The sequence below is a fragment of the Colletotrichum orchidophilum genome, assembly GCF_001831195.1.
Source record: "Colletotrichum orchidophilum strain IMI 309357 chromosome Unknown Scaffold_144.1, whole genome shotgun sequence".
Lineage (NCBI taxonomy): Eukaryota > Fungi > Ascomycota > Sordariomycetes > Glomerellales > Glomerellaceae > Colletotrichum > Colletotrichum orchidophilum.
This window is the reverse complement of record NW_019173100.1, coordinates 1-27,816: the sequence shown is the minus strand read 5'-3', so window position 1 is coordinate 27,816 and position 27,816 is coordinate 1. Positions and strand designations below refer to the sequence as shown.

The following is a 27,816-nucleotide window of genomic DNA, read 5'->3' as shown; positions in this document are numbered from 1 at the left end:
GTCCCTTGGTATCTTGACAGCGAGAAAAGGTCAGACATTGTCATTTTCGGAGTCATGGCAGTCAGCGACGATCCCGACTCGGCGCCGTCCCCGCGCTACAGGATGTTGTGCCCGGGAGTCATGGTTCTGGTTTCCTTGCCCTTGGTCGAATTCAGCCTCCGTGTCGGAATCCTCGTCGACGCTGCCAAGTTTGCCTTCCGCTCCGGTGCTCGCAGCACCAGTGACCGTATGTAAGCCCGCAGCTATCATAACGCCTTGGTCGCCAACTACGCCGGCTCAGCCGATGCTTAGGCCGGCCTCTAGACTTCTCTGCTATTCTTCAGCGGAAGAATAGTCCAAGGTAAGTGAGACTTTACCACCATGGCTACAAATCGCGCGATTCCGTCTTCACGAAATAAAGCCCCATACCAAGGTTGAAGAAGATGAAGGTGCTGAACTATATCGCATTGCACCGGCAAGCCTTCTTACCCGAGACATGGCCCGGCTTCCCAACACGGAATCACGATTCCGCCCAAATGGCGTGTTGTCGACTTCCAATTAACAACAACCCAAGTTCTTGAAACAATCGACGCCAATAAGAACGACAGGCTCTACACTGAGCTGCTAAAGCTTTCGCGCCAAGTCCAAGATCAGAGCCAGGGCTTTCAGAGCGATAAGGAGATTAGTTTACAGCTTGCTTTCCACGCAATCGAGGTTGAGCGTTTTTCATTCATAGACGATACATCATACCGTTGAAGAAGAAATGAACTCTTGACTGCAAGAAACCGAGAACTAGATTTCATGTTAGTAGTTTGAGCTGTGCCAGGCAGGCCTGTTCTCACTCATCCATGACAGCTGCGGGCGGATGAGTGAGAGTAGGTGACAGTCATTGATAAAAAGTCATCTCCAATAGACTTTAATCCCTGTCACCAAAATAATGTGTCCTCCGTATCTGATTCAGTATCATTGAAAAGAAACTTTGGCTTTGAGTACGCAAGGCGCTTCCGTCATCCGCGGAGATAAACTCAGAAACACGGGGAAACTCTCCTCATGAGATTCATTCGCAATGCGTGAAACTTTGCAACGCGTAGGTAGGCATCATGCGTAAGTAGGCCTCATGCGATGGAAAAAATAGTTGATACAGAAGATGATTAAAAGGATAATTATAATTATTTCATGATCTAAGCTCTATCATATCAAAGTAAAGACCTCAACCGGAGCCTTTGTGAGCAAATAATGAAGTTGCGGACACACCACACAATGCACCGTTTCCAACACCATGGAGAAATAAAATGGGTACCGCACACTACATGTACCTGAGACCACACTCTGTCCGGACAGTTCCAACGCTATCCATCAACGCTACGCCATGCCATTGGGAGCAAATTTACACATTCCCCAATCACCTTGAACACATTCACTGCTTCTGCGCAATGATCCGATAGCTCGTCGTCACCAACCGCATGGTATCCATCTTGACAAAGGCCTGGCCGTCGAGGCAAAGCCGGTTGATGAGCGTCTTGAAGTGGGGCGGCAGCAGGTGAACCTTGACGAGTCCCAGAATGACCTGCCGCAGGCTGCGGAAGTAGACGTCGGCCTTGTCGATGAGGGGCGCCTGTAATCCACCAATGCTCGCATTGTCGGACTTCAAGACGGTGAAACCGGCCGCCGTCAAGGCCTCTTCAAAGGTAGCGGGTGTCGGGGTCCCCACAGCTCCGATGAGCGGCTTCGTCCTCCGCATCAGCTCCGCATGCTCCGGGTTCGTCGCATCGTACGCTGGCAGACTAACCCAATCCAGCAAAGAAATCTTGGCGCCGGGCTTTAGGACTCTCCGCAGCTCGCTGAAGAGTTTGGTGAGGTCTTTGCAGAGGCTGAGCGCCTGGATCTGGTAGAAGGCATCGAAGGAGTTGTCTTCAAACGGCAGGGGCAGCTCGTTCATGTCCTGGATCGTGAAGCTGTTTTGCAGACCCATCTGCTCGGTGAACTCCCTGGCCTGGGCAACCTGGTTCGGGTCGATGTTTAGGCCCGTGACGACGGCGCCACTGACGGCCGCCATGTGGGCCGCGACTCTCCCGCGCCCGCAACCGAGGTCCAGGACCTTGTCTCCTGGTTTCAGACCAATGTCCCGTGCGATGGACTCCTCGTACAGCATCTGATTGTCGAGAACGGACGCCTTTTTGTCCATGAAGGGAGGGATGTACATCTTCTCCACGTCGCCCAGCGCGCAGAGATGATTCAGGACCCCATAGTAGGATTGCAAGCAGTCGCCGATCTTGGCCTTGTACTCTGGGCCGAGCGTCTTGACCATTTGCTCCTCGTCTGCCCAGTCGAGACTGTAAATGACGTACGAGGCCATGAAGTCATCGACTTGCTTTGGCGTCAAGTCGAGGAGGTACTTGAACGATTTCCAAAACGTCTTGGATCGCTTGGGCGAAGCTGTGCGGTTAATTTCATGTTTTGCGGTGTTGCTGTTGTCGCTGTTACTGCGGCCGAGGTGCAGGCCGCGCTTCTTCCTCCACGATGCCTGAGCGGCGGGCTTTAGTGTCGAGACGTCATCTGAGGTCTCGCTGGAACGGGGGGTGGTATCGCCGACGTGAGGTGTTGGTATCGCCGACGGCGGTGGTGCAATCGTCGCCGCTGCTGACATGGCTGACGTGCTGACGGAACGACAGTTGACGTGCGTTGAGAGATTCAAAAGGCTGGTGGTGTATCCGCAGGTCCAAAGGTAAGACAACCAACGGGAGGGGAGGGATCAGGAGGGTAAGTAAACAACCAAGGTGGGTATCACAGTGTGCATCCAAGAAATGATGGAGAGGCGAGGGGAACAGGTGATGGGCGAGCAAAGTCCTTTATACATGGTACTCTCATTTTACCCTCTCTATTTGGCACCGATCACTGACCACAGGGTCGACCGCCCAGTCAGAGACAAGAGAGATCTGACGGAGCCGCAAATCGGATTGCTTTCTAATGTCTCGTGACGTCCTTCGGGATGGACGGAGGAATGTCCGATGAATCCGACTGGGTCTAAAATCACCAGACCACTCAAAAAGGCGCTCCGGCGCTGGGGCTAGCATCCAGCCCATCATCAGCTAATTAGAGGCCGAAGAAAGAAAAACAGCGTTTCCCAAGGTACCGAGCACATCACAAGAGGGAGAAAAGCCCGCGGGAACGGACGGACTAGACCCTGGCGTCCGCGCTGAGTCACCTCCGTAGCCACCTGATTATTCGAATAAGAAGTAATGTATTGCCCGTACTACCTTATCACCTTGTTGGCCTTTCTCTCCCTGCGGACTACGCCGCCATTGCAATGCTTTTACCTTTTCCGTTACCCTGGTCTGTTCGGACCTCTGTCGCGCTATTTACCATTCGTTGCGCTGGTGTGTTCGTAGCATTTCGACGTCATTGTGGCGCCCTTGCATGGCTTCCAATTTTTGGTTTCTTTTTACCGGGTTACTCCCGGTGGATTATCAAGCCCAATCTCCCCAGCTAGCCCCAATTAGAACCACTTTATTAAGCACGTTCGGCATGGCACGCGGATCCCGCGTTCGTCGCGATAGGGCTGATGTGGCTGGAGCTGGGTGGCTAAAGGCTTAAAGCGGACACGAAGCACCGACGAAAGGGCGAGGGCAACGGAGGTCATAGCGGCCGCTCGTTGTTTCAACCATGGTGTTCCTTGAGGGCTATTTACGTCGTGGATTCATCACAGAGGGAGGAACGGATGGCTGCATTGTCAATGTGTTGAGTATTCATCGGGGATCAGGTACGATCCGCATTCCGGACCAAGAATGTTTAGGCTTCTCTTTGCCTTTCGGTGTCCATGAACCGTCGTTACCTTTGTCTTTTGAAACTACGCGTAGCCTCAGCTTGGCACCGGGAACACCCTCGCGGCCACGAGCCGCAACCCGGCCTGCACCGGTCCGCGTCTTGCCGCAACCCATAAGCCATATTTAAAGCATGCCGTCGTTACCTTTTCGGGATTGTCTGAAAATTCTCTATTCGATATCCGAATACTCGAGGTAGCGTACGGTAGGATCTTTGGTGGTGGCCTCTTCACTCATGAGGTCACCTGTACAAGGAAGGATTGGTGGTGTGGCTCGTCTCATTCTTGATTTTTGGCGTCCGAGCTCATTTAATGCCAATCAAGCTTATCAACATCTTAGATTGGATGAGGCACCCAATCACAGCTTTAGACAATTGTCGGTCAAGGGGGTTTGCATCTCGACTAAATAGTAAGGTACCTTATGATACTTGTCTGTGATTGCGTGCCGTCAGCACAGGCACACAGGGCAGCTTTGAAATCGGCGTCCACGGCACGAGATCAAACCAAGGAAATGAGACTCATTCGGAGTGAACACCAACGATTACAGGCTCTTTTAATAATGCCTTTTCATACCCCAACCTAATCGAGGGATCAAGGCTGCTTCAATCTGAGGGGAAATCATGCATCCTCAGGTCCCTCTACATTTATCACGACATCGGGAGCTTACCCGACGAACCGCCCCGCAAATGCATCCGTGTGTCAACGAATCATGGAGTTGCATTTTTTCTGAGGGCTCTGGAGGTCAAAGTGAATCCCCACCCTCCCTGGGCCCTGGTCATCGGATTTATGCTCGTTACTGAAAGACACCTTTATTTATAGCATCACAGCCCAAGTCGACATAAAACTGGCATAGTCTCTTCTTCTCCAAGGCATTTTCAGTGTCTCAAACTCTCATCTACGGACAGCTCTATACGGACGGTAGACTCTAATGTGGAGAGAGGGGGGGAGAGGGGCGGAAGAGGGGGAGAGAAAGAGACGGGGATATCTGGAATTACATGAACAATACTCAATAAGTCACGCCAGCTAAGACTGCGCTGGCGGTTCTCAACAAACACCCGGAACTAGTCTCATCGTCTTCATCTGCCAGTGCGCCCATTCATCACCACATTCTGCCTTCAGCATCCTCTCTTGTCTGCGAATCCGTCGTAGGAAAAGAGCAAACCAGACCAGTATATGCAGCTATAGTGGGACCAAACCCAAAATGACCGAACAAGCAGAGTTTCCACCTACCCAGCAGCCTGGCAAACCATCACTTCAAAGTAGAATTCGGCCAGTTCCCCACAAACATCTGAGCGCGCCCGCATATCAAGGGTGCTGCATGAACTAGTGCAGGCCGTTCATTTGGAGCTCTTGCGACTTCTGTAACGCAAAGGTGAAACTTGAATTGAGCTGTGCAAAAGCTTCTCGTCAAAGTATGCCATCGCAAATCATCGCTGCTAGCAAACAGTCCATCGTCCAGGACCACCCTCAGAGCATCTGGATGTTGGAGATGTTGGGGAAAATAAGCTCCAAGATGGCCCGGATTGTCGGGTTATCGGAGAACTGGAGTGTGCGAGAGAGAAGCAACAATGCAATAAACCTAGGCAGGTGCTAGCCACCAACGCTGAGCGCTCGCAAAGAACAAAAGTAGTGCTGGGAAGGGTGTGCGACATTTTTGAGTCGCGGCCGCGTCCTCTACTTTGGCCTTTGGTGACGAGGTCGCTCGCGCTGCGTAGTAGTGGGCGGTAGCTGTGGAGGCTGGGTATACCGAGGTATCCATTATTGAGTTTTTGTCGTGTATTTACTTCCAGCCATTCGCACACAATACCGCGATCATGCACGTTTGATCGGCGGCATTGAGAGCTATGGATGAATACGAACACAGGATATTGGAAACATCGGGCCATGGATCACTTAGCACTAACCCTTTCGAGTATTCAAATCACATCAACCATCTCGAGCTCATGTCTCGCGAAGATGCTTTAGGGTCGCAAAGAAATCTTGTTTGAGGACAGTAAATCGTATTAGACTTTCAAAATACGGATCGCTCGCGATCGTTCGCGATACAAGTACGCGGCACTACTATTGTCTGTCGGAAGTTCTGGTTCGCAACTTCGTATTGACCTTAAACCATCACCACTTATTTACGACGTCGGCAAACACACTAAGCTTCCTCCTCGGTGATGTCGCAACTCAATATTATCAGAAATGCTCTATCTTGCTGTGTGCAAACCTAATGCGTCTCGCCCAGGGCCAATAGAAGAGCAAGGTTTCATCCAGGCGTATCAAGTTTCTATGCATGCCAGGCCTGGGAAATATATTGCCGGAAACACTGCCTCTCTGTCGACGAGATGGTGATGATGCATATCGGAGGAACTCACTCAGGAGAAGACCATGAAATCAACAAGACCCGACGAATCTTTTCCAAAGCTGCTACAATTTTAGGTAGCCCAAGTGTGAGGTTTAGCTTCAGTAATTTTCGTCAACGGTGGATCTCTTTTCTTGTTCTGAAAACTCAACGCACCCAGCTGCACGAACAGTTTGTCGAGGATCACGCAAGGTTTCTCGATGGATAGTCGAATATCTATCACAATGCGGCATTCTGATCTTGCTTGATAGTACACACACTCGTGTCTCTAAATGAAATACCATGGACTTTCTAGTCATCAAGTTCCCGGCTGCTCTACTCGTGAAATACTAAACTTTATGATAAAGCGCCTGAGTAATTGAAAATGAAAATCTGGTTTGGGTCCAGCTGCTTATATTTCATGTTCTTAAGGAAACCCGTGTAATAATCAGCCAATAAGTCTTGGAGAAATTTGAGGAGGGAAAATGGCCTTACTACTCTATAGGAATAGTGCACTATCGGCCACTCTTCTCGCCTTTGCTTTTTGATGGTATTGCTTTTCACGATGTACGAGACGCACGACGCTAGGCGATCTCCCGAAACCATAAACATTCCCCTGGCATTGCAAGCCTGTTATTGACGCTGACGGAACATGGAGGGGCGTTGGATCCAATCTTTGATTACGGCGCAGTGATATGCCAAACACAAGAGGCCGAAGTTCTCTCTACGACGTACTCTACCCCAAACGACGGCTTCATCTTGCTCAAGTGGCTTTTTAGAGGACAGCGATCGTTTTAATCAGTTCCAAGGCTCTTCCTGAGGTACTGGTGAAGCAGAAAGCCCAATTTTATAGACCCGGAGACAGCCCGCTTCTTCCCACAGAGACTCATGGGAGACGGGCTGCTATCGCTTGAGAGACAGACTCATCGCCTCCATCAAAAAGATTATCAAACGAGCGTTTCAACCTTGACAAATCAGACATTTATTTTAATGTGGTCGAAATATATGACTTTGGTCAACTGTTTGCAAGAGAAAACGAGCAGAACCTCGAGTCCGAGACAGATTCCGCAACTGGCAAATTCACCAGCTGGGCTTCCAGAGTCTCCCTCGACATCATCGGGCTTGCAAGCATGGGTTACGATTTCTACATCCTACACAGGCACGACCATCAACTAATACAGCACTACGATGTCATTTTCGAGCCTTCGCTAGCGAAACGAACATTCCTCTAAGTCAACATTCTGATTCCCCAGAGATTAGTTAGGCAAGTTTTAACCAAGCTCAATCGTTTTATGAATAAGAATAAGGGCCATATACCTTCATGATCTTCGACCAAGACTTGTTAGCTCAAAGACAAGGTTAAATGAGAAACCACGAGTCCGTTGAAGATAACGCAGATAACCTACTAAGAATCCTAATTTGTAGCCGAAATTTAAAAGAACAGGAAGCTATCGGCCACATACGAACCTTTCTCTCCACTAGATCAGGAATATTCCATTCCTCTCCTACATTTACCCTAACATTTCTAGACGGGCATGACACAGCGGCAAGCTCTATTAATTGGGCGGTCTACCCCCTCTGAAAGATCCCCTCTATCAAAGACTGGCTTTTCTCGGAACTCGACAAACAAGGTACGTATGAGCTTCACGTTCATCAAAAGTTGGAGAGCCTCCCTCTTCTGAACGCAATCTGCATCGATACCCTTCGGCTCTACCCCGCCCTGCCAAAAGCCGCACGAGAAGCAGCCTGTGAGACCAGGATACTCGACACCGTCATGCCAAAGGGTACTTGCGTCATAATGTCACCGTGGGTCACCAACCGTTCGCGAGAGATCTGGGGCGACGGTGTCAACGACTTCAAGCCAGACGCTCGACTTACAACAGAGTCGAAGACGGTCGAAGACGGAAAAAGTGCATGTGAACAACCATGGCGGCGCCTCAAATGCGTTCAGTAAGATATCATTCTTGCATGGGCTACGGATCTGCATTGGCGAGAAATTTGCGAGGGCGGAGTTGCGGTGTAAAGTCGCGACTATGGTCCTACATTTCGATTTTGAGCTGCAGAATCTCAACGAAGGAACAGTACACACTGGCGTCTTCACAGCTAGGCCCAGTGGTGGTGTGTGATCTTGAGGGCTCGACAAAGAAGTGGGAATGAACTCCATGCGCCAGCTGCATGAAGAACGTGTGTGTTTCCCGATAGAAGGAAGAATCGGGCTCCCACTGCCGCGCATTTCGTACGCCAGCAATACTCTTTCGTCCTTTTGTAATTGACCAAGTAAGAATTCTCTAACTCCTCTCTGCAATTCTGAAGAAACCATCGCTTGGGCACAATAGCATAATATTCTGACCGTTTCACCGTTGAGAACAGCTTTGGGTCCGGTGCTCAACCCAAGAAACTTCCGGGGCAGACTCTTTCATGTTTGTAGAAAGTTGCGTGTAAACTTAGGTACTTCAAAGCACAAATTTCTGACAGTTCGGTACGACCCTGGAGGCTTTGGTGCCGTACAACTTGCCGTCGAATGGGGTAAGAAGATTGGCAACCTCTTGTACATCCTCAAGCAGCGATTGTGCTGCACATGTTACTAAACTGGTACAATATGTTGAAACTAATGCACTTAGTGGCGGTATAATGACGACTTGAATTTTTAGGGGACACTCATCAGGGCGATGCGCTCTTCCTTCGCGCTGCTGTTTACACTGATAGACCGAAAGCACATGGTGCCGTTGGACACAGAGTTCCTGGACTTCAATACAGAGCATCATCTCCGTAAGACACCAAAATTTCCGATAAGAGTGGCAGGGTCTTCGGAAGCTTGCTTTGAGCTAGACCTGCCTGTGACTGTCCTTCTGTGATGGAAACGGTGGCTGTGTCATCGAATACCTTCTTGTGCCTGACATCTTGGGACTCGCGGGAAATCATCAATAGCGGAGATACTGGCAATCTCGGATGAAACCTGAGTTTGATAGAAAACTCTCCAATCATATTTGGCTGGAGTCGACGTCCAACGCAAAACAAAGCTTTGAGGCGGCAAACTGCGACGATCATTTGCATACGAAAAGGAGCAGTGTGTCATCCTGTGATTCTGCGATTGCACAAAGCTACTTGTTCTACTGCTTCGATAACCATACGAGGCCACTCATCAACCCAAAGAACATGCATGTGATTGTTCTGGACTCGGATACGTACTTACCAGCCATCATTTTGTTGCAATATTTGCTGCGTCGCGTTGATTCTGTAGCTCTCCTTTTTGTCCAAAAGCTCTTAATGCGTGCTACTATCCGCAGTCTGTGCGCCCTCAACAACTCAAATTACATTTGGTCTTGTGGAAGGTATGCAGATGATTTGTAAGTGCCAACACAGTGGTATTTTAGGAAGCTCGCTCAAGCCCCGTTTGCAGGGCCGTCTCGCCGGTGGTGTCCAACGCACTTGTACTTTCATCGGGGAGTGACAAACGCGGCTTATGGAAGAGCGCACAAGCAATTGCGAGACATTATCTCTGACCACAAGATAGGCGGGATGCAGAAGGGCCACATTCGCCACTGTAACCTTTCGGACGCGCCACAATCACATCATGGATGTTTGGCTACTTGTAGGCCTCCTCGGTCTCGGCTTCTGCGGCCTCGATGTCGGGTGCAGAGACAAGGCCGTCGTTGAAAAGGACGCTGCCATCAAAGATAATTGGATTTTGGGGACGATGGCAACGGTTTCTATGAAAGAAGCTAGGAGTTTGGCAATATTGTGGCCGTCAATCAGAGTCTGCCCTAGTGAAGAAAAGTAGAGACGCTGAACGAGATTTATGATAGTGGACTTTTCAGTTCCAGAAGGTCCAACAAGACCACAGAATATCTCAGGCTGTAGTTCCGAAGAGACTTCATCGAGAATCTTGACACCAGAGCGGCTGGGGTACGAGAAAGAAAAGTCCTTGAACGCCATTTTCCCGCTCCTGGTACTGGATCTCTGCATCTTAAAACCCCAAGATGCCTCAATCTCTTTCATCTAGGAGTCTCCAGCTAGGTTCTTTGGCTGTGTGCCAGTATTGCTGAGGTCATCGCTTTTACCGAGGTTGATGACCGACGTAATGCGTGACAAAGCAATTCGGGCTCGAAAGAATTCCGGAGCCAAGGAGAACATGGTACACCAAAGCTGGGCACTAACAAGCATCGCCAACAAGACGATCAAGGACTCTCTGTCCAGGTGTATTCGCACTTAATGATGAGTTGCGAGCCCCAAAAATAAGCCAGGGAGTTGACGAAAGTTCCGGTAGCATTGGTTATTGCCAACCACAAGTTCATAGATACTGGAATATGGACCGTCTGCTTTTGAGAAGGGGTGAGAGGCGGACATACTCATCCACAACTTGGCTTTCGAGGTAGAGAGCAGCAACTGTCTTGATGGAATGGACTGCATCGGTGACCACGGACGTAGCGGTCGATCATTCGACAGAGTGACGTTCCTCGTAGCGAGTCAACATGCGCAGCTGCATGAAACCGGAGCCAATAAGAACTGGAACGTTAACCAGGCAAACAACAGCAGATTTCCAACCAAAGATATGGGAGGGAATGACGGCAATGAGAAATTTCACGCACAAAGCCAAATAAGTGCTGATGGTAGAGCCACTGAAACTACATGTACCGAGGGAAGCAGTATGTTTTGTGATGATTATAAGCAGACCATCAGGGGTACGGTCATCAGAAAGGTGCCATGAAACGTCCTGTTCGAGAAGGGAACGAAACGAAACGACGCGCACAGAGTATAAGAGCTTCTTGGTAGTGACTCCAAAGCATGAACAGGCGAAGAAGCTGGAAAAGACAATGTATGCAAGTTCGAAGAAAAGGCCTTCAACGAATCGTTCCATGGACATAATGCGGCTGGATCGACTGGCGCAGGGACTCAAGAAGCCGATGGTGAGCCCGTATATCAGACCAGAACCGGAGATAGTTGCACTACCTAGAGTTGCAGCAGCCACCCCTACGGTGAAGAAGTCCAGGGATGGTTTGATGAGGCGGAAAAGACCTTTGAAGACGGCGCTGTGCGGTTTAGCTGTATCTGTACCGCCAGTCCCATTCTCTTCCTTCCCCTGTTCTTCGCTGTCTTTCTCACTAGATTTGGCCTGTTTGAGACTTTCAGTTGCTACTTGGTCGTCACATGCAACTTTTCGGTTTCCGACATGATACTCCTTGCGTGTCTAATAATTCATCAATAGAGTCGCCAGAGGTTGATTCAGCATGAGCTGTGCAATAGGCAGAGCCCAAAGTCTGTAGTTTGGCAACCCGGGCGAATATACCTCCCTCGCCCGCCATCAACTCGTTGTACCCTGCTCAACAACCTTACCAGTCTCCATAACAACGATGTTGTCTGCGTTGCGAATCGTGGAAAGTCGATGGGCGATCGAGGCAATAGTACAGTTCTCGGTAACAACTTGCTCCACAGCAAGCTGAATGCGTTTCTCTCTCGCGGAGTCGAGGGCAAAAGTTGCCTCGCCTAGGACCAAGATCTTCGGATCGCAAATCAGAGCTCGGGGTAGAGCGATTCGTTGAAGTCGACCACCGCTGACTAGAGTGCTGTTGTTGGATCTCAGGGCCAAATTTGTTAACAGATGAAAGTGCGTCTTTGCCCCTAGGTGCGAGTTCAGCTAGCTGGCCCCCCGCTAAGGTACGGCTTCAAAAGCTGATGAGAGGGCTTGGGAGGATTGATGAAACCAAGAGCGATGTTCTCAAAGATGGACCGGTCGAGAAGAGATGGCTCCTGCTGAACGGAGCCAATGGAGCTACGAAGACTTCTGACGTTATGTTTCTTGAAATTATGGCCCTTGAGAAGAACGTCTCCTTGGTCAGGGCTCCGGAGCCGGGCAAGCAGTGCGGCGACGGTAGACTTGTCTGCCTGAGAGGCCGACAAATGCTGTATACATGTACATTTCTGCCGGAAACTCAATATCCATTTTGTGTAGTACGGGCCGATCATGACGGGAAGGGTACTCGAAACCGACGCTGCAAAGAGAAATGCCCTTGAGTTCGTCCAAGGGTAAGACTCTCTCTTCCTCCGAAGTTTCATCAATTTCAAAAGGGGCTTCGATGTCTTCCCATAGTCATTGATAGGCAGCCGATACACTTCCCAAAAGTGGCAGGCCAAGAGCAATCGAACCCAGAATGATACAAGCCAGGAACACATGAGCAGATCTTCTGTGCAGTTTTATCTGATACATAGTGTACCTATAAATAAAAAAGGGTGCATAGGAAAATACGGACACAACGTCGACAAGGAGGTAGACAATCGCGTAGATCTCGTCAACGGTTGCACAATCACCACGGCCAGTCTGCACTGCACCGGCAGCAGCCTTTTCCATACCGGTCTTATGTGCGGTGATCATGTGGTAGGCAAACTTGGTCTCTAGACGTGGATCGCCACCGAAAGCCTGGCCGACGGAAATGTGAGACAAGATTTCTGACGCAATAGAAGAATCTTTTCCATCAGATTCGGTTATGCGGCCAGCGTTCTTGGTAAAGTATTGGCTGCCAACGAATGAGGAAAGCATGGAAGCCGGGAATATGGAGACGAGCATGCCAGCGAGCTTGGGCTACTTGGTGAAGGCAATGACAAAGACTGTAATGAAAAAGCCCAAGCTACAAATGACAGTTCTGACGTTTCCTGAAGTGCCAGACTGAATCACCGTGATGTCGCCATGAAGACGACTAGAAACCTCGCCAGAGGAAGCTTTCTTGTCGAGATTAGATGGCGGCTCTTTAGAAGGGAAACAAAATATTGCGTCCGTAGACGCTGATCGGAATGCTGACTGATGATGCTTCATTAGAGGATGTATGCATAAATCAGATAGAGCGCGGCGACGCTGACGTATGTAGTCGGCTTGACCTTTTCATTAATGGCAAACTCGTATGTGACCGCGTCTACGTTGTCCTCAGCAGCGCAAGTGGCGGCATCACCGAAAATGATGAGAAAAGAGTCGAGATATGCTGGGTCAGTTGCAGAAAGTAGAAGAAGAGTTTTCCCAGTTGAGGTCGAATCAAAATGTTAGTTTCATGTTGGGCAGTTAGCCAAAAGTCGTCCTTCGTTCAGTCTGATGGGATCCTTGGTCATTAGCAACAGCCATCTTCACCCCTCTCGTCCTATTTGAAATCGCTGGACCGGATGAATTAAATGAGCGATTTTTAGGCTGAAGTCAAGGTTGCGTTGCAACAACGTCAGTTTTGATATCGGGTGTTCCTTGCCGTCATGTAGCTAAGTGAGGTTCTCCTTGTACGATGATCGATAGCAAGAATAGGTAAGTCTGAAGCTGGAATGCATACTGAAAGATATAGGTCAGGTACTATTCAAAATGGCTATGGCTTTGAATAATTGTTGGCAGTTAAGCTCCATGCCACTTTACTGCAGGACATGCTGTCAAACTGCGTCTTCGGCCAGGCCTGGAGCTATGTCTAGCTCACCTCATTGTAACAAGGAGTCCATTCTTGGTGAGTCATCAACGTAGTTCTGAGGGAGCCTCCCAAGCAAATACCTTCTCTTCAATCATGATATGATATAGTAGGTTCAAGATCTTATGGTGCATTGTGAGAGCCTTTGTTGCGTGAAATTTTAGTAGTCGCCGGTGTTCGAGCTTACTCCCAAACGACAATCCTGAGAGAACGGACACTTCTTGTAGGATGACCTGTCGAGGCCATGTCTTAGCAAGCCACGCCGCCAAGGTTTTTGACTGGATTGAGATATTTTCCACTCATAACAGACCTTAGGATGAGCCCTGTCTGATCGCGCCCTCTTTTTTATCCCAAGTTTCACGATACCATTGGTTCTTCCCCTTATTTCGCTCCTCCTCAAAATAACGCTGTGAGTGGGTCTGCGCAACTTTCAGTCTCTCAAATCAGTGACAGAGAGATGGCATAGACAAATCGCTCTTTGATCAAGTAATCGACTTACCCTAAACTGATGTTAGATGACACGCCATGACATGAGCATTTCGCTCCTGATCAAAAATAAAGTAAGTTGGGGCGTTTCACGTGGATTTAGCTTCAATGACACTGTGGGACTGATGTAGATCGAGAATATCCGCAATGCTAGGCTAAGAAGTGCGAATTCTTGAATTTAATTGCTATCCGAGTGAGGGTATCTTCCTGGCTTGGAGCAAGTTACCTATAGCTTCATGAATGGTTTCGGGAATAGACGGTCTTAGGTTTGCATCATCGAGCAGAACTACGTCAAGACTACGCACAATTAGGTGTAATAAATTGAGTGTATCACTGAAATACAAGAATGAGAAAGGCAGTGGCGCGGTGGTGAAATAATTAGATTCCACAACTCTTTCTGCCGTTCACGTACCCATCAGAAAAATTCTTTGACTCCCAATCACCCCATTTCTTCTAGTAGGATGTACTCTGGAATTCAATTCTTATATGCGGCATCCCTCTTGAGAGCCCTGGAAAGAGAGCCGAGTAGCTCCATCGAGAGACCTCGGTGACGCTGTCCAGGGCCCTTGAGAGGGGTTTACCGGGAGTCTTACGGTCGCCGACCAGGTCGTTAAGTTGCCCTTGTTGCTGAATGGCTCAGTGAGTAGTCCAACTGCTGCGTTGCGTGTTGGTTTGAACAGGTCAAACAGTCTCTAGAAATCAACGAATGGATGGCAACATGAGTCTGGTCGATATGTTTAACGGCTCTCCGATTTGTCCAAGACTAAGGTAGCTGACCAAGTACAGGAAAATCTGAAATTCATAAAAGCCATCTATAGGCCGACAGCCCTGTTCCACAAGATGCCAAAACATAGCCTTAAAGGTCCCTAGCTCGAAGCATGGAAGTAAAAGAGAACACAGCCCCTTTAAATCCTCTTCGTCGCCGTCCAGAATTGCGCAACTGTCCCTCCCATTAGTAAACGTCCTCATCACTCACAATGAAAACAACGGGGGACTTACCATAAGTAAACTTCAGCAACGTGTCCGGCTGATCAGCGTAAAGGCTGTTGACGCTCTTCCGCGATGAATGGTCTACATCGAACCCGATCAGATCGGCCAGATGAAGCACTTCCTCGGCAGAGAGCTGGAGAGCGGTATGGCTGCCATATTTCAGCGCTGTATACACGTCAGCTAGAGTTCGGCGGCGGACGGATGACAAGAAAAGGAGAGACGTCAGGATCCAAGGAACAAAGGGGTCACGGCATCGTCTTACGTCCAAGGTTGATCCAGGCACCACCAGGTTTCAGCAGCCGATGAATGTTGGTCAGAAAGTCAACCACGTTGTCGCCAATGTCGATGAAGAACAGTGTGACGACGGCATCAAACTGACCGTCTTGGGGGAAAACGTCCAAGAAGTCGCCCTCGACGAGTTTGACGGCCTTGTTTGGCCAGTGGTCCGGCACCGTCAGGGCCGAGTAGCGCGAGGAGGGGTTAGCCTGATGGGTCCATTTGGTCACAAAGGGATGCATAGTATGCTGGTGCAGCGAGCTGGTGTGGTTGGTAAGAAGATGGTAGGTCAAGATGGAGCTGAAGTCCAGGTCGTTGGCCGTCACATCGTACCCTGCGTCAATGTGTGAGCACTTGAGGCTACGCCTTCATCTCAAACGTGGAAGATGGACGCACCGAGATCAGCAATATCGCTTGCCAGCCTGCCCATACCGCTTCCAGGGACAAGCACCTTGTTCCCTTGCCCATTCCCGCCAAAATGTTGCTCGAGGCCAGCCAGAACGGGAGGGAAGACGGTCTGCCTCTCTTTTGTGCCCTGCGCGCTCCAGTCTCGCGACAGATGTGAAAATGCCAGGTCAACAAGACCGAATTCGGCGTTCTCTTCGTCCTCCAGCGCGCGCGGGCCGGTGTGGTAATACTCCCTCGCAATCTGCGCAATCTGTCCCGTGAGCCGGGCGTTCACATCGATCCCTTGCCTGGCCTTGTCAAAGTGTGCAGGATAGCCGAGCTTGTCGCCTATCGCCTTTTGGGCGGGCGTCTGCTTGGCATACCGCACATGCTTCCGCTGGAGCACTCGCTCGGCGAGGGACGGATACTGCTCAAAGGAGTTGATGGCGTGCGCCAGTCCATTGGGAAGCCTTTTCCCGCCTTGTGGTGCGCGCAGGGGTTTGGTGGGCTTGGCAGATGCTTCGACGGCTTCTTTGGAGATGGAAAGGGAAGGAGTGGCAAGGGGGGAGTTGAGCGCGACGTGAACGGCCTCGAAGCGCTCGGAGAGGTTAGAAAGAAAAATGGCGACGTCGGACAAGGAATTGGAGCCCCGGGTGGCGAGGTAGAGGGGGAAGACGATGAAGAGGAAGGGCGCGAGAAAGCGGGAGAGGGAGATTGAGGTGTACATCGTTGTGCTTGTGGCTTCAGTGTGTGGTTGTGTGTGTGAGAAGGATTGGTTCTTTCGTCTCAACTGTGAGAAGCAGGAAGTAGAGAGGTTCACGAGCGGATAAAAGTCATGATGAGTGGGAAGTGCTCCTCTACCCTTCAACATCTCGAGGGGCTGCAGGCACCGTAACGGCTGCGGCCGCTGTCTGGTCACGAGCGGTGGGGTCTGGACATCTGGATCAAACATTGTGGATAAATGACGATTCACCTTCACCATGATACCGAAGAAACTTGTCAAACTCAGATTTGCGTTAAGCTGCATTCAATACCAAAGGTGCGCCGATCCCACCCCCATGTTGTAAGGTTAAAAGCCTGGAAGAAAGATCGTCTTAGTCAAATACCTGGTAAGACGATGGGGGCACGGGCCAGCGCAAAGCCAAGTCTGACGAGTCTCTACTTACGGATACACTACAGCACTTTACTGACCAGGGAATATCGCAGTTCCACGTTCTTATTTAGAGTTCTGCCATGCCGCTGTGTCCCACTATAACTTGCGGGAACCTTCGGGTACATGGTGAGACCGCATGGATCGCTCTGGGCTCCAGCACATTCAGCCGCACGGCGGGCGGCCTGCCCGGCGAAACCCGGTGCGGAAGCCCATCCGGAGATTGGAATCCCGGACGGCTTCCGTCCGGGAAGTCCATGTCACGATGTAGAGAGATGACAGGCCACGTGCGACTCTCTGCCCAGCGCCCAACTTCTTCTTTTATACACCGCAGCCACCGCCAACGTAGCTGAGAGACTTTGACACATAAACCGTTACTTCATTATGTTGTAGTATAGCTAGCTACCTATGGAAGTACGTTTTATCCAACGTACTGGCTGTTGAGCCTGTCGTAACGATGAAGTTGCAATAGCGATTGAAGTAGATCTAGGCGGCGGCCGTTAAGCTGTCTAAATGCCTACTCTTTATTGGCTGAGACAGCGTTAAAGTGGGACACAGTCCACCTGGTAGAAGTTCTTATTTAATCCTGCAACAACCGCGACGACCGCGACATAATCATCTCTCTTCCGTGCCTGAATTTGTTCCTTCCCTAGCTGAATATACCTTCATGTTGCAATCATGGGTCGTACGATTTTCTTACTTTGCGTCCTTGCCGTCCTCTCGATCTTCCCGAGCCCGGGACAGGCAACAAAGTGCAGCAAACTACTTACACGCAAAGAATGGCGGACGTTGACGCATGGCGAGAAAGCTCAGTGGGTGGGAGCTGTGAAGTGTCTGGCGGGCATACGACACCAACGGCTCTCCTTTACGCCCGAACAGACGGTGCTTGAGGGGGTTAGGAGCCTGTACGACGACTTCTCCTACTCCCACGCAGTAGTGGAGCAGAGCGCGCATAGGAATGTCTACTTCTTGCCGTGGCGTGCGTTCCGTCCCTCGTTCCCTTCCCCACGCACTTGACTCTTTGAACTCACATGATAGCAGACCGCTGGTTCCTATACCTATTCGAGACGTCCCTCCGCCAGACCTGCGGGTACAGTGGTCCGACGCCATACTGGGACTGGTCGCGCGATCATGCCGACCTGGTCGGCTCGCCCGTGTTTGAAGAATCACCCGAGTACGGGCTGGGCGGCACGGGGGACTGCATATCCTCCCCCGAGGCCGACTGTATGGTCACCACGGGTGCTTTTGCCAGCTTCGAGCTCGCCTGGCCGATCCCGCACCCGCTGCGGAGGAACCTGACGCTCATCACCGGCTGGTTCGACCACGAGCTGCCTCAAAACAGCACCCTGGGCCCGGACATGGTACGTAACTTGACCGAGCAAAACACCGGCGACTTTTACAAGTTCCAGCACGCAATGGAGATGATGCACAACCACGTACACAACTTTGTCGGCGGCGACTTGGCGGGGGACTGCCCCAAGATCCTGCCGGAGGAGGATTGCCAGGACCTGGCCATCGGCTTCACGCCGAATGACCCGCTCTTCTGGCTTCACCATGCGCAGCTTGATCGGTTGTGGAGCAAGGTACGGAAAACGCCCCATATTCGATTCTCCATTCGCAGCAGCAGCAATAATGTGACTGACATGGCGTTGATGGGGTTTTGTAGTGGCAGCGCCACCGCCCGTCCAATTTTGCCGCCTTTTCCGGCATACCCCTACACCCAAACAATACGAATGACTCGAGCTACGACCTTGACGCCAACGCAGACCACAAGATGCTCTTTGACGTCCAGAGTGTGCCCGTGGCGCCGAGCATGGTGTTTGACACGGAGGCTTGGCCGCTGTGTTATCGGTATACGGATGAGGAGGAGTAAAGTTTGCCGGGCTGGACCGATGACTACCGCATATTTTTTGGAGCTCGCTTTGAGGTAGTAATGATAGGTCTGTGCGTGCTCGCTTACACAGAGGCGTAGAAAATGAACATGTGAATGAATGTCTAACACGCAAAGATGTGGAAAGAATTGATGGGCATTTGATCTATTGACAGGCATCCACATCTCATTCGAAGCGAACTTTTTACAGACTAGACTCTTTAATCCTCTCGAACATGTCAGGTGTCCATTTCTCATGTTGGCTCTCCATCCAATCGTGCACCTGTCTCCAGTCCCGGCAGGTATGCACAGCTTCTTCGCCCGCAGCGACCTTGTCACCGTTGGGCAGTAGCTTGTTTGTGCCGCCCGGCTCTATAGTTGTGTCGGCGGCGCAGAGAATGCCCTGCCGTAGATAATGGAAGCAGTGCGCCGTGTGATCCGACCCATCGTCCCCATTGACAAGCATGGCGCGAATGTGGTTCAGGCAGTGCATCTGGTGCCACATTGACACGCCAAATGCAAAGTGCTCCTCGCCTAGAAAGACGAAGCCCTTGCCAGGGGGCCGGATCGCGTTCCATTCGGCCATGGAAGCGAAGCCTTCCATCCCGTAGTAGTCGGGGTCGTCGTGGAATTTGGCTTGGATGGTGCGGACCTTGATGGGGAGCGCATGAGGCCGGTCACCTTCGAGGTAGGCTGCTGTGTGTTAGTCGTGGATGGGAGAAGACGCTGGCATGGAGATTTGACGCACTGTATGACTGCGACCCACGTGTCAAGATGTTGAGGGAGAAGAAAAAGGCCCCTAAATTCAAGACGAGGCATACGCTCAGCGCTGCGAGCAGGCCGAGCGAGGGGCCTCGAACCTGAGATTTGAGAGATTGAAGGAACATATTGACGTGCTGGCAGGGTTGGGCGTTGAGGTTGGCAAAAAAAAAGAATACGATTGTTGAAGCAGCACCAAGAGTGGGCGAGCAGTGTTTAACACGTTTGTGGCCGTATCCGCACGCTCTTGGTTGAGTGGGCGAGTCGTGATGGTCCCGAGGGGCAATACAGGAGAAAACGCAGTTGTCACGATGCTCTCCTCATCAGAGTCAGTCTTCAAGGAAATGGGTCAACAAGTGGAGAGCACAAGTGGGCAGACCGGGACCCCAGGGGGCCGGAGCCAGCGCAACTTGCGGTTCCACAAGAATTGCTTGATTCGAGACCAAAGCACGTTTCGTCGTCTAAATGGACTGCGGGATCCCGGTGGCAGAAGTAAAGGGACCGCAATATAATTTGCGGTTCGACAAGAACTGCTTCATTTGGTATTGTTGATTTGAGACGAAAGTAAGTTTGGTCATCCAGATGAACTTCGGCATGAGCGTGGAGGAGGAAAGGGACCGCTGGACAATTTACGGTTCCACATGAACTACTCCATTTGAGACGAAAATGAGTTTCGACGACTGGATGAACGGCCGCAGGACAATTTGTTCGCCGACCGCCCGGCCGAGCGAGTTGGATGAGGCCTGGCCGATAGAACGGACGTTTGGACATCGTGACCCCGTCCGGCGGGGGCGTCATGACTCCGTCCAAGAGGGCGTCACGCCGGCTTGCCATCTACACGCCCCAGACCCGCTGATGGGGATCTCCACCAGCCTCCTCCCCGTGACGATAGCTAGTCACGTCCGTTGCCTGGAACCTCACCATCGCGTCCACCTTGGACAGTTCAGAAAGCATGTTAGAGATAGGAACAGACTCAGACTGTATGAAGGACCCACGACTGCAGAATTGTCGCGAGTGTAATTACGGATCACTAATGCGCGCTTCGGATTGCCATACGGATTTACCTTCCACGAGTTCCTTTCCCTTCAGACTGGAAAATACATAAAAGCCCCCGAGACATGATCATGTTTGACAAGAAAAATCATCATCAACAACAACATCAGACTACCAAACACCTTCTTTACCAAACAATTTCTTCACCTCACCTATCCAAAGCGTCTACTTGCCACCAACCGCCAAAATGCATATCAACATCGCCATGCTCAGCCTTGCCAGCCTCGGCCTGAACACTGTCCAGGCCGCGGTTATCCCCGCCGCTGACGCCGCTCTCGCGGCGCGCCACATCTACTCTGTCGATCGCGATGAGACCGGTGTCGAGAAGCGCCACGTCTACGATGTCGACGATGATGAGACCCTCAACAAGCGTCATATCTACGGTGTCGACCGTGACGAGACTATTAGCAAGCGCCACGTCTACGACGTTGACGACGATGAGACCCTTAGCAAGCGTCACATCTACTCTGTCGACCGTGACGAGACCCTCAGCAAGCGTCACGTCTACGATGTTGACGATGATGAGACCCTCAGCAAGCGTCACGTCTATGATGTTGATGATGATGAGACCCTCAGCAAGCGTCACGTCTATGATGTTGACGATGACGAGACCCTCAGCAAGCGTCACGTCTATAATGTTGATGATGATGAGACCCTCAGCAAGCGCCACGTCTACGGTGTCGATCGTGACGAGACCGGTGTTGAGAAGCGTCACGTCTACGACGTTGACGATGATGAGACCCTCAACAAGCGCCACGTCTACGGTGTCGATCGTGATGAGTCCTCTTAGATGGATATGGGAGCGGTTGCAAGGAACAAGGGACAGTCAGGAGCGGCGTTGCGGCGACAGGGTTACGAATGGCATGATTTCATGGCTGGCTGACGAGAAGGGGAGATGTAGTGGGGGTGTACCAGCACTTTTACGAACTTCCAGTGATCCTAGCTAGGTCTTAGACGATGTTGTTCACGCCAATGTACATACATTCAATTGCACTCTATACGGAATTGCCTGGCCAACGGCGACAATGTGTTCCCCCCTGGTGATCGCCAACAACCCCAGAACTCTGAGGGCTTCTTTTTAAGCCTATTCTTTTCATAGCGTCCGTTGCATAAAGTAGCGCGGTACGTACAAACAAGCTTGAGCGTAGCGCGCGCGCGCGGAATCTCGATTAGTAACATTGTATGCACGGACGTGTATCGTATCTGGTCTTTCGCGGTCCGGGGAGCCTATTTTCTTTTTTTGCCACCTCAAAATAAAGTTTAAAGTTCGACTAGTCTCTTGGCCACTTAATCAGTTTGACTCGCTGCTCGATAACTTGCTTAACGTGATGCAGCTTAGTGGAAAAGGCGTGATCCATCTCCGCTTCGGCGTTTTTTTCTTTTTATGAGCAAGCGGCGCTCTCTTCCGCTGTTCTTACTTTAACGCTGCTTTAATAGCCTTTTTAAGACTCGGCGACTTTGATTGGGATCCGTACTAATATAGAGAGGAGCATGTATTTTGAGGACTAGCCTCAGCCGTATCCGATGCACTGTGTAGGTACGCACTTTTTTTTTTTTTTTAACGGTTTGTCTTTACATTTTGTCTTTACATTTTGTCTCCATATTTTGTCTTCACGTTTCGTCTTTACGTTTTGTCTTTTTTATTTTGCGGAAGAAAAAGACATTGATAAGGCTAGCTCACACAGTACATAAGTGCATTGGCGGCATATTGTTTATTTAGATAAGCTACAGAAGCAGCAAGCTGGATATTGGCTTCATTCTGGGCTTGCAGTGTGCCTTTACCTTGATTCGTTGTACGGTCATGTTATAACAGCTCCTCGGCCCATGTCTACAGGTACTCATCCGGCATTGGAATAAGCGTCTCATTGAAAGCCGCACACATGGCCGGATGCTCCTCAGGAAGAGCCTCTGTGTCAGTCATCCTGACGTCAGTGCACTATCAATTTACATCAGCCTCAGTTTCACGATACGTGCAAGCCGGGGCAAACTGACATGGTATTCCACTTTTCCCGTCGCCGGATCCTTGGCCTCAAAGTACATGACTCCCATCTCGTCGACCTTGGTCTGAAACGGTATCGTGACGTTGAGACACAGCTGTCCCGAAGGCTGTATGGGCACATCCTGAAGGATGACATGAGGGAAGTCGTCCCTCTTCTTTGGCACCCTGTTCCGGGTGTAGAGAGCTGTCACAAGGTCCCCAGGGTGTCCAGAGAAGGAGAGGAATGTGCGGGATACGCGGGCGTACGCTTGGGGGTTGTGCACAATCTCCCCTTTTCTGTGTTAGACTACGATGATGCTGGACCGGAGACAGGGTGGGGGGAAGGGGGGGGGAGAGATGGGACGTACGGCAAAACGGATTGAAGTCATCCAAGTCTGGGCGGGTCCAGAGGTTCGAACCGCGGGACGACCATGGGTACTGGACGTGGAAGCCGGCGTGCGCGGCGGACGTGAGGTCGATGCTCGTGCCGAGGGCAAGCAGGAATGTGACTACGGTAGGAACGCAAGGCATTGTGGATAGGTATCAAGGACAGGTCGGTGTAGATGCCACGTTGTATTCTGCGGAGCGCGAGGGTCAGACGATATATAGCTTGTGCTGAGGCAACTGTCAGGAGGAGCCCACACGGTCACCCCGGAATGGCAGATAAATTATGCTCACCATGCTTGCGGACCCGAGAGGTGGCGAAACCATGGGCGTGTTGCACTTCCACAGCAGAAGATCGTAATTTCTGGGCGCTCCTCGCTGACTAGCCTACACCACACGTTTCTTCCGTCTATTGAAGCAGAGTGAATCTTCTTTCCTCCTCCTTCTCTCCCCTCCTCCTCCCTCCTCTCTCCTTCTCTCTCTCTCTCCTCCACTTTCCTCCTCCCTCTACTCTTGTCTCCTCTTGTCTCCTCTTGTTTTCTCCGCTCTCTCGTCTTCTCTCTCGTCTCTCTCGTTCTCTCTCCTGTATCAAACTATCGCTATGTTCTCCAAATCAAAATCGGCCTCCCCCCAATATGTGCCCCTCACGCTACAAGACCATGGCGAGGGTTCCAGCACATCTCTGGAGAAGCGCGCCTCGTCCGAGGACGATGACGACCACTCTGCCCCCTTGCTGGAAGCCCCAGGAAACCTGCCCGCCCTCGCGCCATCCAAGCCCTGGCAGTTTCCCAAGCTCATTCTCTACTTCTCTTTTGCTCTAGCGCTGCTGTCGGCTGTAAACGTCGGTCTTCTTCCCGCTACACTGTCAAGCTACCGAGCCTCCCCTTTCTCCGAGTCGGAACTCAGTGCCCTCCCCTACGGCGACGCTAGGTTGGGATTGGACAGGGCAGCAAAGATGCTCCGCCCTCCCAAGGTTCATCTCCGCGCCTGGCCCGACAGGATTGCGCGGGTGAGCCGGAAGTTGAAGACCGCCGTGTGGGGTAACGGGTCGCAGGTCTATGTCACTGTCGAGGTGCGCATCTCCTACTTTTTGTCCCTTGTTCGTGGGCTTCCCGAAAAAGAGATAAAAAAAAAACTGACTGGGAGAAAAAGGACTCTACAATTATGCGCTTTCCCGTCCCTCCCAATGGCGTCAACGCCTGCGCCATCACCTGGCAGCCGCCTCCTGAACACTCTGCGCGTGTCAAGGATCTGACGACAAAGGGGGACATTTCGGAAATCGAAGTGTGGCAGCTTATCGCGCCATCCGTCACCTCTACACCGGCATCCGCCTCTAGCTTGGACGAGCTCGACTATGACACCCTGTCATACTCGGCCCTTCCCGTGCGCGGAGAGCTGCTCGGCGTGCTGGACCTCACTGCCCGGCCGAACAGCACGACAGTAGAGTTTGCCTGTCCCACCGGGACGAAAAGTCTGGTGGTGGAGATGAGGTGCCAGCGCGTGGCGTGTCATGTTAGCTTCATGCAGCTTGACTTGTTGCCGCGATTTGGGTTTGAGTTGGTGCGGCGGAGGGAGTGAGCGGGGCAGGCCGCAGAATGGCAACGGCCGTCCGTGGCGGGGCAGCGGCAGCGGCGTGGTGCACGTGTGCTGGAGGGGGGTCGGAGTGGTCGGAGGGGTATACCTAAATGGAGGCGCCAAGGCGGGTCCCCCAGGTCTCTCCTCGCGCTACGGATACAAGACGTTCGCTTCCCCCCCCAGCCCAGACTACAATAGAATCCACCTCACCTCACGCTTCAACTCATTACCCTCTTACTACACCGAGTCAAGTACAATCATCCTTGCTGTCTGGTATTTTACTCCATAGCAAACTACTCAGCTGTTACCAGACATCATGTCCACTCAATTTGACGCCGACGCCATCGCCCGTGTCTCCTTACACGATCCCAACCACTTCAATGTCCAGCGCACCCAGACCCTTCACCGCCTGGCGCTCCTCCAACACTGGAATATTGCTGCTGGCTCCAAGGTCCTGGAACTAGGATGCGGACAGGGGGATTGCACGACCGTTCTTGCCTCTGCCGTGGGCGAGGACGGGACTGTGGTCGCCGTGGATCCGGCCGCGTTGGATTATGGTGAGATATTCCCGCGTTTTCCTGATACTCAATCTGTACCCAAGGTGGGTAGCCTCGACGAGCAGCCGACTGATGGCTTCTGCAGGTGCCCCGTACACCCTCGGCCAAGCACAGCAACACATCTCGCAGGGCTCGCTGGGCGGCCGCATCACTTGGGTCCAACAAGGGCCCCAGGACTATCTCGCCGCCCTCCCTTCTGCCGCTTCACCCGACGAGACCAAGGCCTTTGACGCAACAGTGCTCGCCCACTGCCTCTGGTACTTTGCCTCACCCTCGCTCATTCTCTCCACCTTTCGTGCCATCAGGCAGCACAGCAAGCGTCTCCTCCTCGCCGAATGGTCGTTGGAAGCGACGGTCCGCTCGGCCCGGCCTCACGTACTAGCTGCCCTCACGCAGGCCGCGCTAGAGTGCCGCAAAAACGAGGGCAGCATATCCAACGTCCGCACCGTGCTGGGACCCAAGCGGCTTACCGAGCTGGCCCTGGCTGCCGGTTGGCAGCTGAAGAGCGAGACCCGCGTGCAATGCGGGGAGGGGTTGCAGGACGGACAGTGGGAGGTCGCTGCTTGTGTGGGACGCGGTTTCGAAAAGGAGGTGGACGAGTATGTCAAGGATGAGAGGGAACGCGCCGTGGTTCTTGCGTTGCGGGATGCCTGTGAGGCGAGTTTGGACGGTGTGCCAGGGGGTCGGAAAGGAGTTAGCGCCATGGACGTTTGGGTCGCCGGCTTCGTCTGATCGGGTGAAGTGATTAAGTCCCCGGGAAAAGAAGAAAGGCAGAAAAGTCTTGTTGTTGTTTAGGTTGTCCGAGTCAAGGAACCCCCAAGGGTCACGGCATTTCACAAGATACGCGCAATGCTGATCACTTCCTAAACACCTGTTGTACGGATACTCCCCCCCCCCCCCCCCCCCCCCCTCCAACCCGCCGCACACCCGCCCCCACGCTACCCACCCCCCCCCCCCCCCCCCCCCCCCCCCCGCCCCCCCCCCCCCCCCCGCCCCCCCCCCCCCCCCCCCCCTCCTCTCCCCGCCCCCCCCCCCCCCCCCCCCCCTTGAAACTCCAGGCGCGGTTAAACGCACGCGATTCTCAGCCCCCACGTCTCCGGTTGCCCACTTTTGAGGCTTTCGTGATCCTATCTCCATAAACTTCAAATAACTCTTTTACATGCCTCATGAGTCGACTGTTGCCACAATCGCCATCTCTAACGGAAGCTGTCCGGCCGGGATCCTCATTTCACTCCAGCCCCTCTGCATCTTGCATACCTAGTGTAATGCTGAGCAGTGTTCATGCTGCCGGCCGGTGATAGTCGAGTGCCTGCCGCGCTGCCACCTGCGGCCCACTTCCGGCTTCTAGGCCTCACTTGGAGGCTCCTCTTGTCGGCAGCAGTATCCGTAGGCCATGTTGACCACATGCATTATCTAGCAATGACCTCCTCTGTGCCCCTCTCCCCCACCCCGTCCCCCACCACATCATTGCTTAGCACTCCCCACCTCCGTTACTGAATCAATAGAATCATGTGAGAATCCCGGTACCAATATACATGATGACAGACTGGCAAAGATCTGGGCTAGCGGTTAGGATTCGGGCTCGGGTTAGTCTTGAATGAGTGGGGGCGTGGGGAGTATAAAATGTCTGTTTTTTGAGAAGAAGTTAAAATATCAAGATAGAAACAGGCCTGTACGGATATCAAGATGGGGATATAACAAAATGATGATATACGTATTGGGTTTAGTGTGAGCGGGTAGTAGGCCGCGATGTGGGTGGGGCGGGGGTGGTAGTAGTTGAGGCGTAGACTGACCAATTCCTGCTCACTGTTCGTTCCACATCCATCCTGGCCAGTAACCCTACCCATTTCGTTAAGAGGATCTATAGGATCGCGTCCTAGCGTGTGCGGAACTGTCGGGTCAACAGGGGTACCGCTGAAGACGATAGGAACCGGCCGCTTGGCGGATGAGCACCAATTGGGAACCTCCGCCCCATAAAACAACCCACCAGGTGAGAATTAGAAAGCTAGCTCGACTCAATCCTACCGTTATACTCCGTACATACCAACCAAACGGACCCCAACTGTGCGGCCGATTTGCCCATCCCAATTTTACGTCGTTATATGACTCGGATGATTAGTTGCGCTTATCTCATCTTGACGTAGGTCCCGCCCGTTGAGGTGGGTTTGGCTATAAATCTCGCAAACGTGGAGTTGGCCGTTGAGAGAGTTTAGGACGGCCCGCAGTAATAGCCAGGGGCTTTAATCATGAATCTTGAACAATGTACGGATAGAACGGCCGAGGCTTTTGCAAGGGCGGAAGATACGACTCGTGCAGTACCGACCCGTTTGTCGGTAACTCACAAGAAATGTCGGACCCGAACCGACGACCCCAAGCGGAAGACGCTATTTTGGGAGTTTGGTCATCAGGATGCTCAAGCAGATGCTGGCGCTGCTTTTAGCAATGGCAGAGGTACGTGTAGCGCTCGTGGTGCTTGTGGTGCTAGCGAACCTAAGAATGCCCTCAGCAGCGCCGGGCCATTGGCGGGCAATTTTGATGAATGTATCGATGAGAGGAAGTGCTTTCCAACTTCATTCAATCAAATTCCGCAATTTATTTGACAGGCCATGACGATTTCATCAATACATCATATACATGTGGCTCCAGCTCTCAAGGGAGGAAAGGATATAGAGCCGTGTTTTCAATCTTCCTGGTGGGCAACGGAGTTTATGTCTCCCAAGTATGGCTCCAAAACAAGGGCAAAGTAGTCGGTTCTGAGACCAGTCGTCAGAGTCCGTAAAGGTTTTTTTAAAAAAA

General features: G+C 51.8%; 11 protein-coding genes across 11 annotated transcripts; 6 read left to right on the top strand and 5 right to left on the bottom strand.

Annotated features, from left to right (window-relative positions):
- Positions 1–54: 54 nt before the first annotated feature.
- Positions 55–735, top strand: CORC01_12131 (OPT oligopeptide transporter; the record flags this gene model as incomplete). Its single annotated transcript, XM_022623752.1, has 2 exons — positions 55–226; positions 554–735. 2 exons carry the CDS (start codon positions 55–57, stop codon positions 733–735), a joined length of 354 nt encoding a protein of 117 aa, XP_022469721.1.
- A 661-nt stretch (positions 736–1,396) lies between these two features.
- CORC01_12130 (methyltransferase domain-containing protein) lies at positions 1,397–2,626 on the bottom strand (the record flags this gene model as incomplete). Its single annotated transcript, XM_022623751.1, has 1 exon — positions 1,397–2,626. The coding sequence occupies one exon, from the start codon at positions 2,624–2,626 to the stop codon at positions 1,397–1,399; it is 1,230 nt and encodes a 409-aa protein (XP_022469720.1).
- A 660-nt stretch (positions 2,627–3,286) lies between these two features.
- CORC01_12129 (uncharacterized protein) lies at positions 3,287–3,469 on the top strand (the record flags this gene model as incomplete). The annotated part of the gene is made up of 1 exon (XM_022623750.1): positions 3,287–3,469. The coding sequence occupies one exon, from the start codon at positions 3,287–3,289 to the stop codon at positions 3,467–3,469; it is 183 nt and encodes a 60-aa protein (XP_022469719.1).
- Positions 3,470–11,756: 8,287 nt separating this feature from the next.
- On the bottom strand, positions 11,757–12,687 carry CORC01_12128 (ABC transporter; the record flags this gene model as incomplete). Its single annotated transcript, XM_022623749.1, has 2 exons — positions 11,757–12,008; positions 12,370–12,687. 2 exons carry the CDS (start codon positions 12,685–12,687, stop codon positions 11,757–11,759), a joined length of 570 nt encoding a protein of 189 aa, XP_022469718.1.
- A 2,259-nt stretch (positions 12,688–14,946) lies between these two features.
- Positions 14,947–16,421, bottom strand: CORC01_12127 (uncharacterized protein; the record flags this gene model as incomplete). Its single annotated transcript, XM_022623748.1, has 4 exons — positions 14,947–14,981; positions 15,041–15,196; positions 15,294–15,641; positions 15,704–16,421. 4 exons carry the CDS (start codon positions 16,419–16,421, stop codon positions 14,947–14,949), a joined length of 1,257 nt encoding a protein of 418 aa, XP_022469717.1.
- A 1,101-nt stretch (positions 16,422–17,522) lies between these two features.
- Positions 17,523–18,717, top strand: CORC01_12126 (monooxygenase; the record flags this gene model as incomplete). Its single annotated transcript, XM_022623747.1, has 3 exons — positions 17,523–17,823; positions 17,886–18,427; positions 18,511–18,717. 3 exons carry the CDS (start codon positions 17,523–17,525, stop codon positions 18,715–18,717), a joined length of 1,050 nt encoding a protein of 349 aa, XP_022469716.1.
- A 202-nt stretch (positions 18,718–18,919) lies between these two features.
- Positions 18,920–19,790, bottom strand: CORC01_12125 (uncharacterized protein; the record flags this gene model as incomplete). Its single annotated transcript, XM_022623746.1, has 2 exons — positions 18,920–19,407; positions 19,463–19,790. Coding segments are annotated over 2 exons (816 nt in total), but the record flags the coding sequence as incomplete, so codon positions are not given.
- A 923-nt stretch (positions 19,791–20,713) lies between these two features.
- On the top strand, positions 20,714–21,316 carry CORC01_12124 (uncharacterized protein; the record flags this gene model as incomplete). Its single annotated transcript, XM_022623745.1, has 1 exon — positions 20,714–21,316. The coding sequence occupies one exon, from the start codon at positions 20,714–20,716 to the stop codon at positions 21,314–21,316; it is 603 nt and encodes a 200-aa protein (XP_022469714.1).
- Positions 21,317–22,354: 1,038 nt separating this feature from the next.
- On the bottom strand, positions 22,355–23,035 carry CORC01_12123 (uncharacterized protein; the record flags this gene model as incomplete). Its single annotated transcript, XM_022623744.1, has 3 exons — positions 22,355–22,462; positions 22,519–22,796; positions 22,873–23,035. The coding sequence occupies 3 exons, from the start codon at positions 23,033–23,035 to the stop codon at positions 22,355–22,357; spliced, it is 549 nt and encodes a 182-aa protein (XP_022469713.1).
- A 454-nt stretch (positions 23,036–23,489) lies between these two features.
- Positions 23,490–25,752, top strand: CORC01_12122 (uncharacterized protein; the record flags this gene model as incomplete). The annotated part of the gene is made up of 4 exons (XM_022623743.1): positions 23,490–23,960; positions 24,041–24,400; positions 24,753–25,020; positions 25,106–25,752. The coding sequence occupies 4 exons, from the start codon at positions 23,490–23,492 to the stop codon at positions 25,750–25,752; spliced, it is 1,746 nt and encodes a 581-aa protein (XP_022469712.1).
- Positions 25,753–27,266: 1,514 nt separating this feature from the next.
- Positions 27,267–27,620, top strand: CORC01_12121 (uncharacterized protein; the record flags this gene model as incomplete). Its single annotated transcript, XM_022623742.1, has 1 exon — positions 27,267–27,620. The coding sequence occupies one exon, from the start codon at positions 27,267–27,269 to the stop codon at positions 27,618–27,620; it is 354 nt and encodes a 117-aa protein (XP_022469711.1).
- Positions 27,621–27,816: the final 196 nt, after the last annotated feature.